We start from the raw sequence: 17,125 nt of genomic DNA, 5'->3' as shown, positions 1-17,125 counted from the left end.
CAATGCCGCCGCTTCCGTGAGTGCCTTGAAGAGGCAGAGGAATAGCGGGACCTACTCCTGGACTGAGACCCACCCCCGGACTTACGCCGACAATGCAGAGAGTCGCCCCTCAAATCGTCAGTCGAAAGCCCAGTGGATCTCGACTTCCGGGGCTTGGCCACCTTACCTACAGAAAGCTTCTTACGCTCCCGCAAGGCCTTCGATGTAAGCGACTGGCAGTCTACACAGTCATCCGTGTCATGGTCCTCACCGAGGCCCCAGAGGCAGGCATTGTGTGAATCCGTCAATGACATCTTGGACGCACAGTCCTGACACTTCTTAAAACCCGGCCGCTGGGTGGAAGACGAAGACATCATGGAAATCTTCACAACGAACAGGTTCGAAGAACCGAAAGAACAGAACTCAGAAGAACCGAGGCACGCCGAGATCTCTGAAGCGAACACGTTCGTGGAAAAAACTGAACTAAGGCTACGGGCGTCGTGCGTCCTACTTATAACATCCGGTGATGTCGGCTCGACGGAGGCCCTCAAGGACAGCGTCTCAACGTCATCGACGCAGGACGCAGAAAGTTTTCTAAGCAGCACAGCTCTGGTGATTACTGTCATAGATATGGAATACGTCGGTGGTCCCAATCCCCTCGAAGAGTCTTTTAAGGGAGCCAGGCTAGCCAATGTTAATTGAGCAAAAGTCTAGGTGAGTTGAAGCACTTCTTGCAAGTAAAAGTCTTGCACAATGTTTTAGAAGTCTGTAGAAAAAGTAGAATCAATGTAAGACCACAAGCTGGGAGGCTTGTGAGGGGCAAAGTTGCAAGCAACTCTGCGCAAGCAACCAAGACAAGTCTCAACTGAGAACAAGTAAGGCTACACAAACAAGAGTTAAGTCCCCTTAGTTTCACATTACCTTTGGTTCGAAGACATGGTTCCAGTTGGCTTCTGTTCCTGTGTAGCTCTGCAGATCCTGTTGTTCCTGGGCCTCAGTCGTGGGGAGAAGAGGGAAGACGTCTGGAGACTCTTGCACTGCAATGGAAGGGTTAGCGGGAGCAATGGGCAAACTTCAATTCAGCTGCACTTCGCAGTTTCAGCTCCTCACGTCTCTAGCAAAAAGTACCACCGCGGTCTATCGGATACCATTGTAGACTTTCCTTGCATCTACGGTCCAGCACCCTGTCGAGTTGGCTCCAGCTTGGTCAGTCCAGCTTCAAGGGAGTCTGAAGGCTCTTCCCGAGGATCGGTCCGAACTTTAAGATACTCACTCTATTCTGGTGTTCCTCTCCCTGGCACTTCGGCTCCTGCAGCAGCAATGAAAGTACAGCCAGCTCTGAGGTGATTTCCAGATAAGCTTTTCTTGGGGGTTGATTGGTCCCACTAACCCAAGGGAAGAAATCGTCCTTTGCAGGTCTTCTCTAGTCGAGGAGAATTCAGAGCTTCATCACTGCAGCAGGGCTTCACCAGGCACACCAATCGTCCAGGAGTTGCAGCGGGCGTCTATTCAAGTTCTTCTTCAGATTCCTTCTTCCAGTGGTCGACTGCCTTCCAAGCCAAAAAGCCTCACCTTTTATGCAGGTTTCTCACATTCATTCCAGCCTAGCTGTTATTCACACAGCAGGGTGGCTGTCTACTTCCCTTAACTTGGCCCGGATGAGCCAGTTGTCGAGGTACGTGTACACATGTATCCTCTGTAGATGCAGATGGGCTGCCACTTGTGCCAGGCACTTCGTAAACACCCGGGGCGCCGACTCCAGTCCGAAGGGGAGGGCCTTAAATTGGTAGTGCCTCCCCTGTACTACGAAGTGGAGGAACTTCCAATGCTTCTTGTGAATGTCGAAGTATGCGTCCTCCGGATCCAGCAACGGCAAGAAGTCTTCCTCCAGTTGGCCGAGAATGTGCTGCAACATGAGCATTGTGAATTTTCGGGACTTGCAGCATCTCAACAAATAACTCAGGTCTAGAATGGTCCTCCAGCCCCCGGTCTTCTTTACCAAGAAGTATCTGGAGTAGACTCGCTTTGGAACCAGTTTCATCGCCCCTTTTCTTAACATAGCCCGTACTTCCTGCCGGCCCACCTGAGGTATCCGCGGACAATTCTGCTGGAACTCTAGAGTGTCCAAGGGCGAGACTGACCAGCACCCATCGGTCGGTGGAGATCTTCCTCCACTCGCAGACTGAGCCCGCCAGCCGGCCTCCCACCGGGGTGCATGGTTGGGGGCCCAGACATCCTGGCCGGTTCAATCTTGCTTCAGGGCCTACATGTCGCATTGGGAGCGCTGACGTCAGCCACCGCAACCGAAAGCCTTGGAACGGCCTCTAAGCTTTGTGGATCGTGGACCAAGAGGGTTGGCAGTACGAAGAGGACTCTCCACTGAAACCCTTCGACGATCAGCCAGATTTCCCGCTGGAGGCACAAAAGGATGGGCGGTGTTGAAGAGTGTCAGTCTTAATGGCCTGCAACGACTCGTCGACAGCCTTCACAAAGAGGTTGCCCAGTCGAAGAGCATGGCCAGTACCCTCATCTGGACCTCCTGACTGTAGTTAGTGGTCTTCAGCCAGCCACGAAGTCTGAGGCATACACTGTTCCCCATCTGCCGGAACTGTCACGCTCGCTTCACTTCCCTCTCCACACCATGCACAAGCACCTAGGTCATGCAGCAATCACACTACAGGCACACTACCCACAGCCTCATGTTCTGTCACTCATGGTGGGAGGGTGTCACGTGAGCGGGTTCACCCCCCGGGGCCACTGCATTCATATGCAGGCACGCAAGTGCTGGAGTCCCGTTTCTTTCTTGGCGCCTCCCACGGTGTCTGCAGGATGGTGCTTGCAGAAAGCCGTTTCACTCAGAAAGTGAGGCGGAACCCGCGATCATGTGCCTCGCTCGCGGGTCACATGACATGCTTGCCCATTTTTCTAGCGGGTCATGTGACACGCAGACAGCCGCTATTTAAACCTTGAACTGCCCGCAAATCCTTGCTTCAAAGCTGTTCACTTTGGAGGACTCTGTACGGCACTCAGGACTTACTTGCTTTCACGGAACTACGACTCGGATTTCTTCACAGACTTGCTCTAGTTATGCTCTTTGGCTCTTCGATCTCGATAGATCACCTGACCTCGGACTGCCTTGTTTTGCCCTTATTGGATTTGGTGTTTCATTTTTGCTACTTCAAGTTTTCAAGTCATTGACTCCGGTTCTTCTGCACTCGCTACAGGCGGGTAGTCTAGGCTTTGCACCCAGACCACTGTTCCTAGCCCCTCTGTCATCGTGGAACCAGCTCACGTGCCGCTTCCACGGAACCAACACCAGACCCAGGGAATACATCACATCACCTTTCCTGTTTAGGTAAGCACCTGCTTATTTCAGTCTCTCTGGTTGTACTGTGCTCATTTGGTGCTAATCAAAGCTTTCCTTTGCAGCAGCCTTGGGTTCATCAACGCTGCGTGGTTCCGGGCTTCGAGGATCAACCACCTTTGGCCTCAATGATTGCATAGGGAGTATTCTTATATTCTCTCTCTGCGATACTTGTGGACGGAGGTCTCATACTCTTCGCGACAATCAAGAAACCTGACAGGAACCCCGTGTCTGCGACATGCAGGGCCACCGCGATGGCATGGTGCGATGCCATCTCCCCCTCCTGGAGGACGGAAAGTGCCTCGACCCGCTTGTCGTCAGGTAGGAACTGCAGTTGTGGGGCCATTTTATACCACATCTCCCTGTTGTATCTGGCCAGGATTGCAAGGGCGTTGGTCGTCTGGACTGTTGACGTCGCCGAGTAGATCATCTTTCTTCTCATGGCATCTAACTTCTTCCCCTGGTTATCCGGAGGGACAGAGGACGAAGACAAGGGGTTAGACTACTACTTTCTCGCTGCCGCCGAGATCACGGAGTCCGGGGAACGCTGTGAACGTAGGCACTTTGGTGCAGACTCTGGCTATTTTTCTCCAGCCCATCCCTCTTGGCCGGGTCCGTGGCTGAGTTTTTCATTAAAGCCAGGCCTTCTTCCCAAGCTTAGTCTAGGAGAGACACCGCCAAGATGGTCTTCCTCTTGGCCTCGCGTCATTGATATAGGAAACCTTCCTTCCTGGTCTCCTCTGGTGTCAATTGAAAGAGTTCCGACGCTCTGGCGACCAGGGCATGTAACAACCCCACCTCGTCCGGGGGCGAAGGCTTTGGCAAACCACCCATCAAGGCCATGTCATTGTGTCTGTCCCGGTGTCTCAGGGGCAGGGGGCACGTGTGTGGCGGTTGATGCGTAGGGTGCCGCTTCCTCTGTTTTTGCCGGAGATTGGTCGGTCCGGTGTCGTTGGCATCTGTTTTTGAATCTCCGACAACAGGGTGTGCAGGGTCGAAAGGATGTCCAGCAATACATCCCTAGAAAGTGTCAGACGGTAGGCTTACTGGGCCATGCGCCGTCGGCAGGTCCACCGTCCCCTCCGTTGTCGTCCCCATCTGAGTTTTCGCAGTAGGCCTCGTCCCCCATATCCTCCTGGATCGTGTGTATGGACGCTTGGTTCTCCTCGTCAGAGGAAGAAAGATCTGTGCCCTGGAGTACGGTTGAGGCCTCCCCCTTTTTTACTGCATCCCGAGGGGTCGGGTTCGGGCTCAGGGATTGCATCCTCTTCTCCGGGGGCCTCTCCACCGTCTTGGCCGATGGCTCCCGTCTCGTGGGCAAGGATACTCTGGGCAAAGCTGGGGCTACCGTGAGTCGGTCAGCTCCCTTGGCCTTTCGAGAATGCTGCCGCCACCAATTCGATAGTCGAATACTTCACCTGGGCCACTTGGGCCTTCGAGGGTTGGTCGGTCACCTTCTCCTGTGACTTTGTCTTCTCTGGCTCTTCCTGCAGCTTCGCCGAATTAGCAGATTTCCTCTTCGAGGAGGAGCTAGAGCGATGGCTGGAGATGGAGGCAGATGGTGAGGAAAAGCGTGCCATCGCAGGACCGCTTGCGCGGGGTCCCAGACAGCAATGGACTTGCGGTGCTAGGCCTCGTCTTGGGCCGCCACGATGGAGCACCCTCAAAGGACATAGAAGCCCGCTCTTTGGAATGGCCGGTTCTAGGTGAGGCATGCCCCTGCTTGTCCCACGGGGCAGAGGCCTTGGCACTGAGCCACGCCGCCAGCCTACTGTGACAATCCTTCATGGTTTGTTCGGAGAACCAGAGGCAGATTTCACAAAACGCTTCCCTGTGATCCGGATGAAGACAGCAGAGGCACTGGAGGTGTTTGTCCTCTACAAACACATTCTGCAGCAGGAGCAGAGCTTGAAAAGGGAGCTTCACTCCCCCTCCTCTGACATGGTCCGGAGGGCAGAGTAGGCCCGATGGCCTTCTGGAATCTTGGATGAAACTTCTGACAATTGTTGCCCTTGAGGGGCATTGACATTCACTGACAAACAAGTCCCCGCTTGTCGGCCGACAGAGAAAGAGCACACAGGCTCTGTTTGACAAAAATCCAACTTTTTACTGAAAAAGCGTGAAAAGTGTAGATCAGCACAGAGCAAAACCTGAGGTCTCCCAACACTTGAATGTGCAGTAAAAATCTAAAGATGGCCGCAGAGGATGGGCTTAGGGAGAGGGCAGTCATCGGCTGGGGGCAGTTCGACCCAGAGCTCAGCGATTGGTTTAGAGGAGAAATACAGTTTTAAGTGAAAGTGAAACTTTTTTCTTTTACCGAGGATTCCCAGCCTGACAGGGAATATTCATCAGCATGTAAATCCATGTCAGACCCCATGCTGGAGAACAGAAACAAGCAAACCACTGAAAAGCTGAATACGACTAGGAAACTAATAAACCCCTGCAAGAGAGCACAAACAGTACAAGAGATAAAAGGTGGGATAGACCCAAATGAGTTGAAAATGAATACTCTAAGACGGGTAGACAAGCCACACCATGAGGAAATCTCAGGATACATTGAAAAGCACAAAGAGGCTAATGTTGTAAGGAAACCATAAAATAACGTTTAAAGGAAGAAGGATATTCACAAGCTCCAGTGAAGAATTACAGAGACTAATCAAAGAAGTAACGAGAAGATATTTAAAGATCCTATACCGATTGCTAGATTGATACCGGATGTATGCTAAGGAGAAGGAAGTTATCTAAACCGAAGTTAGCTTATATAGCGGTTTGATCAGCTATGGTCGTTTTGGACAGCGGATTTCATTATTTGGGCTTCCATGACTGACTATCACCTTTGTAAGATAGGTAGGGACCAGCCATAATGATAGGGAAAGTTAGGCCTTATAAGTCTTATTTTAATAAACCACCCTGAAACATGTTGCATAATAGTCTGTCTTTCTTCTGACCCACCACAATATCCACTCCGCCTCTGCTGCGAACACCTGACTCCACTACACAGTGATAGGCCCTATACATATATTCTAAAGAGTAGAGATAATAGAAAACATTTCATTTGCATAACCTCTATCAGTACCCAAAATGCCATAGTATTAATCAGAACATTGCTATCCCTTTAGCACATAATACCAGGAATGATCCAAATGCACGGAATAGATGTTTATCTAGAGAGAAAAACAGAACTTCAGTGCCATGCCCAACGGGCACCACAAGGCAAGAATAATTGAGACGGATAGCACCACCACATTGCACTAGGAAAAAGGCAAAGTAAAACCATACAGAGATAAAATGCAGAGTAAATAGAATTTTTTTCCTCTCTACAATCGTGATACTGAGGTCTCCCGTATCTATGTTTTACAGCACAAGGTCCTCACATTGTACAATTTGTATTGTTTAACCAAAAATGACCTTGGTGCATTTTCTCCTGCTGTCCCCGCAAGGTATTAGAAGCGATAAAATGTAACCACATATTCCACATTGACAAGAGTGGAATGGAAGATTTTAAAAGTACATTTAACATCAACGGCACATGGTAAACATCCATACTATGGACCTAAAACTCCAGGGACCCTCGGCGGACACAAGAAAAAGGTCAATGTCTAAAGTTACTTTTACAGGTACTTACCTGGAAATAGTATCAGTTAAATGTGTAGAGTTCTGTAGGACATATCGGACAAAGTAGGTGGATTGTGGTTGTGTGTATGTCAAGGTAAGCCCCAGTTGTATCCCACAGGTGCAAATATGGTGGCAACCCACCCCTGTTGGGGCATCAGAGAAGACCCCCTCCCTTGAAGAAATCCAGGGCCAGGCTCGAGACCCAGCAGCCATAGGAGAAAATGGAGACCAGTAGGATTCAGGCACAATGCAAACTAATGCCCAAACACACTTGAAGCACACCTTCAGATATCTTAAGACCACGGGGACCCCAGAAGGGCATTGAGAATAACCCAAGGACAACAGGTAAGTACTCCCGGTGTCAGCTCTGAAAAAACAGTTCCAGTAGGGGGTAACAACTAGGCGAGTACAGCTCTTTTGTAGGGTGGTTTAAGGGATCTGGATACCCAGGGACTTGAACCCTGGACCAACTATGATCCAGAGCCAAAAAGAACTTTCGTCCTTCTCTGGAGTGGGACCCACCAGCCCAAAGTAAAAGTAATCCCTGGAATGAAAGGCAGTGCTAACTGTTTAATATGCATCTGGATTTTTCAGTTACCTCTAGCACTGTTTTTAGAGTGATGTGCACATTTCTATTTTCCCAATACTATGCCTCACGAGCCAGAATCACTGTGGATTGTTGGTATTGGCCCTAGGTGACTGTGTGACTTTTGTTCCTGTATGCTAAAATGTGTGGCTCCCCCCTTTCTTTCCACCCCTTGCTTTTATGTGTTGTGCCTACCACTAGGTATTGTGACCAACAAAATATTAAAAGAGTGGTTTGTCTTGTTGGACAAGGCATTTACTATATGTTGTTGAGGCACTAGGTTTTTTAAAACTTTTTGTTGGAATGCCTCTTCCCACGCCCTCCCCCGACAACCATTTGTTTTGTGCCTAGATTTAGATAGTGGACCCACATTTAATTATAACAGTAAGGAGTGGCCTCAAAGTAATTTACTGTTTTTATCATAGTGAAGACTCATTGCTTACCTTGTCGACACAGCCGGCGATGTAGGTCCATGGACTGTGGCTGTGACACTAGCAGCACAAAAGATGGCTTGGTCAAACACGGCAGCGTCTCACTGCATTAGAGTTTAAGGGAGCATCGCTGTTCCACAAGATAGCGCTGCTGAAAACTACGCGTCCGCAAAGTAACACCACGACGGAGGCGAAAGGAGCTCCGTGAGACAGGGGTGCCAGTCTGGAAGGAAACCAGACATGTAGATATTCGTCCTAAATAGAGTCAGCCTTGGATCAACAATTTTGCGAACACTGACATTTTAACTGTATTTTGAAGTTGTATCGTTTTTGTAGAACTTAAATTTTTAGTGAAGCTGCTGCATTTCGGTTCTTGTTCTGAGGCAGATCAGAAGAGGAATCAGATTTTTAGACAGTTGGTTGAACCTTTGTTTTTGCGCGCAAAAAATATTTTTAGTTTGTTTCTGCCTCAAGATTCACAATCCACTGTTTTTTGTATAGATTTGAAGCAAGACTCCTTGTTTGTTTTGAAAAGATTGATTTTTAATAGTGATCCAAAAAACAAAATGTATTGCCCCTCTAAACATGTTTCACTGCCATTCCATTATGTGACAGATCCTCAGGAGGGATAATCCCACATTGGGCTTGAATTGTGGTCAACTAAAACGGAAGGAAACCAGACATGTAGATATTCGGGCCTCTGGCCGGGAGGTGCCATCTAGGCCACCACAGAAACACAAGATTCCCAGTCCCTGACAATTCCAGACACAGGAGGTGGTCAAGCTTAAAGATGTCTACACCGAGTCCCAGGTGAGGGGCCAACATCACACAGACACTCCCCCCTTGGCGCAACAAACCTCTGGAGGTCAAAAAGGGGGGACCAATGAAGGTAAAGGGAGGTGGATTTAAGAGAGAGAAGTTGGTAGTGGGGTATTCTACTCTTCTGTTGCAGGAGCAGGCCGGAGGAGCAGAGGAAAACAGGAGGCCTACACCTGGGCATATTGACTGCAAGCGAAAAAGGGGGAAGGGTAAGAGGCTATTTTACTGCCACCAACCAGGAATGAGTAGAGAGAAGAGGGTGTAGCTTCCTGAATGAAGGCAGAAATCTAGGCCATAAGAGACATTGGGCAGAAGCCCTGATGGAAATTGAACTAAGAAGGTAATAAAAGAAAGAAAAAATAGATAATGCCACAATTGGTGTCTGTGCTTCTTTACCCATTTAACAATATTATACTGTTTCTCGGTATACTGTGTGCAAGTAATTTTCAGAGTATTCAATGTGTAAAATCATAAATTTATATTTTTCTGTATCAGAGTGTGGTGAATTTTCTATGGATTAGTGTGGGGATTAATTGCACCTTTGTGTTAGTCTACTACCCCCTTCCTAAGAGTTCAACCTGAATGCTGTACCACTCATCCTAACTTTAAGGGAGGATTGGCTTTCTTTTTGATCGAGTGCCTTTGCCCCACCAAAAGGGTGATGGTTGTACAGCTCTAACAGGGGAATGTTGAAAGAAAATCTTTCACACCAGCAGGTGGAAAATCTAGGAACTATTTCCAAAATCATAAACACAGACAAAAAGCACAGAATCTACTTAGTAATAGACCTTAAAACACAACCTTGTTTGGCTTTTACAGTCAGCTGTGTGTGAAATGGTCCCCGTTTTATTTTATAAATAATTTGTCTGAATATCTAACTCACGGAAAATCCCAGATTGTTGAATTGCTTCACGAACGGATTCATCCAAGACTCTTCTTGCTTATTTACATTTTTCATAGCTCCCTGTAACGATATCAAAATGGACATGAATATCAAACAGGATCCCTCAACATAGGGCAGTTCACAATTGTGGGTACGTAGGGCACATGAAATTGTGGCATTGTAGTGAGCAAACGAGGCAAAAAGCAACATTCAAGAGATGGAATTAACCACGGTTCCTCTAAATTGGTTTTCTATTTTACATAATTGAATATTAATTTCCATATTAATCTTAATTTGATGAAAGCATTACCTTTGGAGGGATTTTCTTCATGTATGGAGGCCAAGCGTGATGAGATTGGTTTGAGTCCTGTGATGTGTGACTGTTCCACATTCCAATCTCAACATCCTCCTCTTCCTCCCAGCTTGTATGACGACCACCTGCTATAGGCATTTCCTCCCCACACCAACCATCTTGCATAGATTTGGGCACTAGAACAGTAAAGAAAAGGGCAAACAATTATCAGAAATCACTTTAAATGCGAAAGTGATAAAAAGGACAAAAACCTTACTCAACATCTTATTTTTGGAACTAGTGTACCATTTAATTTGAAAAATAACAAATGTGCTACAAAAGTATAACTCACTGAATACATGCATCAATACATGTGAGTATTTACACAATTTACAGACTAATAATTGTTTTACCTATTAATTCCAATAGGTTTAGTTTGCTCTAATTGTCCACAATACCGACTTCAGTCAAATTTCTTTTTGTGAAAGGACAAAGAATTTCTAGAATGTAGATATGAACAATAGATGAAGGGTACACTTACAGAATAAACTCCTCTGAAATTACATTTAAAGGAGCTTTCATTTTGAGCTGAGATGAATCAAGCAAATGCTCAGCTGTCTTTACCACTCTTGCATTCAACGTGCCTTACTTCCAACAAAGCAGCAAAGAAAGATTTAAAAATAAAAGAACATCCATATGGGGGTAGATCCAGCTGTGCAGTCAGTTTCTCACAGTTCTGAAACAGAGCTCCAGTCTGTAGTCTAAATATATTTGAGACAGGAAAGGGGCAGATCTGTGAGAATGATGTCGCAGTAATACATATTTGATACAGTGACTACTCTCCTAGTGCACGTCATTGTTGGGGGACAATTTTCTTTCTCAATGCTTTCCCTCCATAGACATCAACGGAACACCTTCATTTCTGCCATTGTGCTGAACCTTTCTTGACATTTCGAGGCAAACAAAGGCTTTTTGCTTCACTCACCTTGCTAAGCCCTTCTGTTTTGGGGGGCACTGCTCACTCCCTATGCCTACCCGTGCAGGAGAAGTCTGTTCTCTTTAGTAAAGTTCTGTTTATATTACCTGCACATGTTAGATTGTTTTTATTCTCTTTATTTAGTATTATTCAGTAAACATTACAATCAGTACAGAAGTGAGTATAAAATATTAAGTTAATCTATCCAACCCACAATTAATAAAATACCTTATCACAAGCACGTGTCATACCCACCCTTAAGAGTCTGTAAATAAGACAACATAAAACCACATAAACAACAAGACAAACATAATCCCCCCTTTCCATCAACATCTAACCGTATCAGTAATTACAATAACCAACCTACATTTACCCACACAGATCATTAAAGTTTCCCCATTTTTCCATGTAGTCACCCTCTCGATCAAGTCTGGTTGACTGAGATTTCTCAAAAAAGTGAAAGTACTTGCATGTCTAACAACCAATTCTCAAAATGCAGCTTTTTTCTAGTCTTCCACACTTTCATATTTGTTTAATTGCAATCAAAGCGTTTTCACATCTGCCCTCACTTGAAAGAGAAAAGAACTGCCATAACAGTTCAGGGAAATGTGATTTTTTCTACATCAATTCTCTCTAATATACCTTTCCAAAAATCCACCACCCTGCTACAATCCCTAAGCATGTCTAATAAGGATCCCTTTATATGCCGACAACCCCAACAAAGATCACTATCCAACAAACCCATTGCATACATCTTCTCTGGTGTCCAATAAATACGACCCAAAACGTGTTGAGGAATATACAGCAATTTCAGCTCCATCTTAGCGTTTGCTGCTACCCACCATGCCCTTTCCCATTCATTCACTGACAAATCTCTCCCCATTTTCGATGCCCATGCTAGGCGTAACTTCTCCCACATGTCCTTCATGCATTTCTTATTTGCCATTAATTTAGTCGATACCATACGAGATGGAGCATCGAACAATTCCCATACCTTGGGTTTTCGGTACATCTAACATCTGTCGACTCATCAGTAATTGCGCTAAAGATTCATACCGTCCAAATTCCCCATTTCCCAGGCCATATTGTTCCACTAACTCAACAAATGGGAACCATTTTCTCATCCTTCCATATATCCTCAATTTCTATAATACCCCTGCTAGGCCAGCTTCTCCAATTTAACATTTTGTTATCAATTTGCAAACCCGGATTAGGCCAAATAGATGCTCCTTCATACATAAATAAATCCTGTACACATCCCAGAATCCATTCTACCAAAGCTGTTCTTGTTACAGCTACTGATTCAATTTTTACTCTTGAATTTGGCAACTTCCCAAAGGAATATAAACTATCCATAGAAATGGTTTTAAGTTTCTCTCTTTCCATGGTAAGGCAAAAAGGTTTTGATATCTCCCCCTCCATAAAATAATAAGAGGCCTTTAAGTAAAAATCCTGATATTTTTCCTACACTGGACACCCAAAACCCACCCTCTAACTTGCTGAATCATGATAAAACAGGGAATTTCTGGTCTTTTACCTAACCTACACCCCATAAAAAGTCCATAAATATTTTGTAAAGGCGTTTAAGCCCTTTTTTTAGTGAACACCATATGGAGTGATTCTATATAATAAAAAACGTAGGTAGGAGCATTATTTTTATAGCATTTACCTTTGCCCAAAGGTTCAGAATCAGACAATTCCATTTAAGTCTATCCCTTCGCAAAATCTCAATCAGTTTGTCTATATTAAAATCCACCATCCTCTTTGTGTCAGGCACAAGATAAATCCCCAGATATTTCACATGAGAGGCTGCCCATTGACAGTTCGTCTAATATTGCCCTATTTGAAGGAATAACTTTAAGAGGGAAAACTACTGTTTTTCCCCCAATTAACTCTATAACCAGGCAATGAACCCACCTCCTCCAACATGTTTCAAGAGATTTTCCCCCTTCCTCTGGGTTAACAGTAGTCAAATCATCTGCATATGCTCAGACTAACTTCCCATTCTCTCACCCTCCAACCATGAAGGCCCAATTCCTGTCTTATGATCGCTAATAACGGCTCAAGAGCTAAAATAAACAAAAGGGGTGCAAGTGGACAACCTTGTCTGGTTCCCCTAAACAACTGAAATGCTGGTGACAACTCATCATTAACCCATAACTTGGCTGAGATTCCATTTTGCAAGGTTCCTATGGCCTTTAAGTACGGAGGACCGAACTCCATTTGAATTAGGGTATAGTTCAAGAATGACCAATTAACACAATCAAAGGCCTTCTCTGCATCTACAAAAATGAGAAGTATCTCTTCGGCTTTAGAGTCAGGTAATCCCATTATATTTAATAAGGTCCTAATGTTATTATAACCATACCCATCTCCCACGATTCCCACTTGTGAATAATGAATCAGGTTTCCTATCAAGTAGCCGAGTGGCCAAAATCTTTGTAAACATTTTGACATCAACATTAAGCAAATAAATAGGCCTGTAGTTGCTGCATTTAGTGGCATCTTTTCCTGGTTTCAGTATCAAATTGATTACTTTTTTCCCCACATGTAGGCGGTTGTAACGCCACCCAGGAATTTCAGGTTGCTGTTTTGGGGGGGGGGGGGGTGAGAGAAAATAACCAAAAAGGGCACAAATGTGGTGTTTTTTCATTAAATGCCAAAAAAAATGATGTACAAAGAAGCCTGTGTTTTTTCCTTGTAAGAGCTAGGAACAAATGGTTTGCTGTGCTGAATTCCCCAAATTCCTGGCTTTCAAGAACAGGTTGAGTGGAAACGAAAAACAATTATTTTGGTGTGGCAATCAACCGTTTTGTGAGAGGTAGGCGATTTTGCCCATTTTTGCCAATTGGACATGCATGGACGGAATGGAAGAAAAGGGTAGGAAAGCCGAATTGGAGGACAGAAAGGCATACATTTCTGAAAAGTAGCAAAATTCCAAGTTTAGGAAGGGGTGATTTGCGCAGGTCGGGCAACAACTAGGTAGGGGAAAATGCCATAGATTGGGGCAAAAGCGGGAACATTAACGAGAAAAAAAAAAAGGTATGTGGTGGACATGGTTGGCTTGGTACGGCAATGGCTTCTATGTATTTTGAGAAAAACAATGCTCCACTACATCCCCCCCCGACACTTGCAGTTAGGAAAGCACAGATTTTTTTGTAGTGTTTCACGAAACAAGCAATACCACAAGCCAAAGACTGAGCCATGGTACAAGGAGTTTTATGCTTACGGCCTGAACAGACGTACCTAGCATGTGTAAATCATGAAAACCAATGTGGTGAGGAACGGCAAGCATACATTTTTTGAAAGAGCTCAGGCAGACCTTTTCAAGGGTAGGTGACTTGTGCAGATTACAAACGTCTATGGTGCAAGCAGTGACTAAATGTAGGGCACATTTGGGAAATGAAAGGGTTGTGTGACAAGGGGCACCAGCAAATGGGTCAAAACGTTATGAAAACCACACAAACAACAAATGTAATCCCGCATTCCCACACGTGTCCCGATGAAAAGGGTACCTCACGTGTGGGTGCACCTACCGGGGCGCAAAAGGAAAAGGATAACTCACTGGTAACCCCAAGCCTTTCGGCACAGCACATTTTGTTCATATGGTCAACCTACAGATTTGGCACTAGGGTGTCGAAGCCAGCAAAGATAACTGGGAACCCTATGCATTTCCTGAAAAGAGGACACCCGTGAGAATCCACAGAGGTCTGCCTTGCGCAAATAGCCCCAATTTTTACTAGCCACAATCCCGACAGTGTGATATTTGGTGGGGAAAAAGGAACAAGTTACTTACCTGTAACTGTTGTTCTCCAGCATGGGTCTGGCATGGATTCACATGCTCATGAATATTCCCCGTCGTCAGGCTGGGAATCCTCGGTAAAGAAAAAACCAGTATCAGTTTCGTTTCTGATCTGTCTTTCGTAGTAATAACCAATCACTGGTCTCTGCGTCATACTGACCACAGCCAATGACTGCCCTCTACCTAAGCACCGCCTCTGGCAGCCATCTTCAGATTTGGAAGCACGTGAAGTGGCAGTATGACCAAGTGAAGAGCCGCAGAGGGGTAGGCGGGAGGGTTCGCATGTGAATCCATGCCAGACCCATGCTGGAGAACAACAGTTACAGGTAAGTAACTTGTTCCTTCTCCAGCATGGGGTCTGGCATGGATTCACATGCTCATGAATAAAGAATACATAGCAGTACACATGCACAACCACGGGAAGTGGCAAAGGCTCAACATTAAGCATCACATCAACTCAACATTAAGCATCTTACCTCCTCACCAGGCTCACCTCAGGCGAACAGGTTGCGCAGCACTGCTTGGCCGACCCTGGACTCCTCCCTGGAATCCCGGTCGACGCAGTAGAATTTCGTGAAGGTGTGCGTCGACCTCCACGTAGCAGCCCTGCATATGTCCAGCAGGGGCACACCAGATAGGAACGCCGTGGTAGCTGCGATCGCTCTGGTGGAATGGGCTCTCGGACGGCCAGGCAGCGGTCGGTTTGCCAACCGGTGACAGTACATGATACAGCCGGAGAGCCATCTGGAGATGGAAGCCTTCGAGAGAGCCTTCCCCTGATTGACAGGTCCAAAGTTCACAAAGAGTTGTGACGTCTTCCGAAAACCTTTCGTGCGGTCCACGTAGAACTTCAGCGCTCTAGCTACATCCAGCGAGTGCAAAGTCCTCTCAGCCGGCGACGAAGGCGACGGGAAGAACACAGGTAACACCAAGGGTTCGTTGAGATGAAAGTCCGACGGTACCTTGGGCATGAAGGATGGGTGCGTCCTGAGCACTACCCTCGTGTCGTGGAAAGTCAAGTACGGGGCCTTGCAGGAAAGGGCCTGGATCTCTCCCACTCGTCGTGCGGAGGTGATGGCCACGAGAAAAGCTGTTTTCCACGATAGAAACTTCAACGGGGCCGAGTGCAGAGGCTCGAACGGAGGTCCCATGAGTTTGGTCAGCACCACGTTGAGCTCCCACGCCGGGGCCGGAGCCTTCACCGGCGGGAACGATCTGAACAGTCCCTTCATGAACTCTTTCACCAGACGATGAGACCACAAGGACGTCCGGCCCGTGGTTCTGGTGTATCGGGAGATCGCAGCAAGATGAATCTTGATGGACGCGTGTGCCAGACCAGCTTTGGCCAGCGTCAGCAGGTACGGCAGCACTTGGGGAGCCGTAATCCGTAGAGGGTTAATCTTCTGTGCGTGGCACCAGACAGAGAACCTCTTCCATTTGTGTCCGTAGCATTTAAGAGTCGAGGACGCCCTGGCCTTTGCAAGAACCTCTCTGCAATCGGCCGGTATGTCGTATCCTCCAAACTCTAGCGCTGCAGGAGCCAGGCCTGCAAGTTCAGCGACTTCGGGTCGTGGTGGAGGATGGCGCCTCCTTCCCTGGAGAGTAGATCCGCGTCCGCCGGCAGCTTGATTGGCGGGGACGCCGACAAGTCCAGAAGGTCCGGGAACCATATCTGCCTCGGCCACGCAGGTGCGACGAGGATCATCCTGCACCGTGACCTCTTGAGCTGGTTGACGAGCCGGATCAGCAGAGGCAAGGGAGGGAACGCGTAGAGGAACAGGCCCTCCCAGGGGAACGAGAAAGCATCGCCCATGCTCCTCGTCCGGGGAAACCTGCTGGCGAACCTCCGGCACTTGGTGTTCGTCGCCGTCGCGAACAGGTCGATCTGGGGTGTGCCCCACCGTCGGAAGAGGCGATCCACCAGATCCTGCCGTAGTTCCCACTCGTGGCACGAGCGCAGCTCCCTGCTGAGTGAGTCGGCGATGGTGTTTTTTATCCCTGCCAGATGAAACGGCACCAGAAGAATCCCTTGGGCGACGGCCCAATGCCACAGGTCCTGCGCCTCCTTGGACAGCGCTGGGGACCTGGTTCCGCCCTGTTTCCTGATGTAAAACATGGTGGTGGTGTTGTCGGTGAAGATCCTCACCACCTTGCCCTTGAGGGACGGAAGGAAGGACCTGAGGGCCCAAAACACTGCACGGAGCTCCAGGACGTTGATATGCAGGGACTTCTCCGTCGGGAGCCAGAGTCCCCTTGCGTGCAGATTTTCGGTGTGCGCTCCCCACCCTTCTAGGGAGGCATCCGTGGTCACAGTCGCCTGGTGGGCTGGGGTCTGGAAGTCCATGCCCGCCGTCAGATGCGCGCGGGTGCCCCACCAC

General features: G+C 47.4%; 1 protein-coding gene across 3 annotated transcripts in view; it reads right to left on the bottom strand.

Moving 5' to 3' along the window:
* Nucleotides 1-17,125, bottom strand: part of TNRC6A (trinucleotide repeat containing adaptor 6A) — an 853,894-nt gene that overhangs the window by 438,766 nt on the left and 398,003 nt on the right. For all 3 annotated transcript variants that reach the window (XM_069647380.1, XM_069647382.1, XM_069647381.1), the window contains 2 exons: nucleotides 9,988-10,166; nucleotides 9,678-9,758 (listed from right to left, as the gene is read on the bottom strand). In XM_069647380.1, the coding sequence (XP_069503481.1) occupies nucleotides 9,678-9,758; nucleotides 9,988-10,166 (260 nt within the window). The remainder of the gene's footprint in view (nucleotides 1-9,677; nucleotides 9,759-9,987; nucleotides 10,167-17,125) is intronic.

This window comes from Ambystoma mexicanum, chromosome 2q (assembly GCF_040938575.1).
Source record: "Ambystoma mexicanum isolate Mex_15411 chromosome 2q, UKY_AmexF1_1, whole genome shotgun sequence".
Classification (NCBI taxonomy): Eukaryota; Metazoa; Chordata; class Amphibia; order Caudata; family Ambystomatidae; genus Ambystoma; species Ambystoma mexicanum.
The sequence above is the reverse complement of the archived record's forward strand: the minus strand, read 5'-3'. Positions and strand labels throughout refer to the sequence as shown.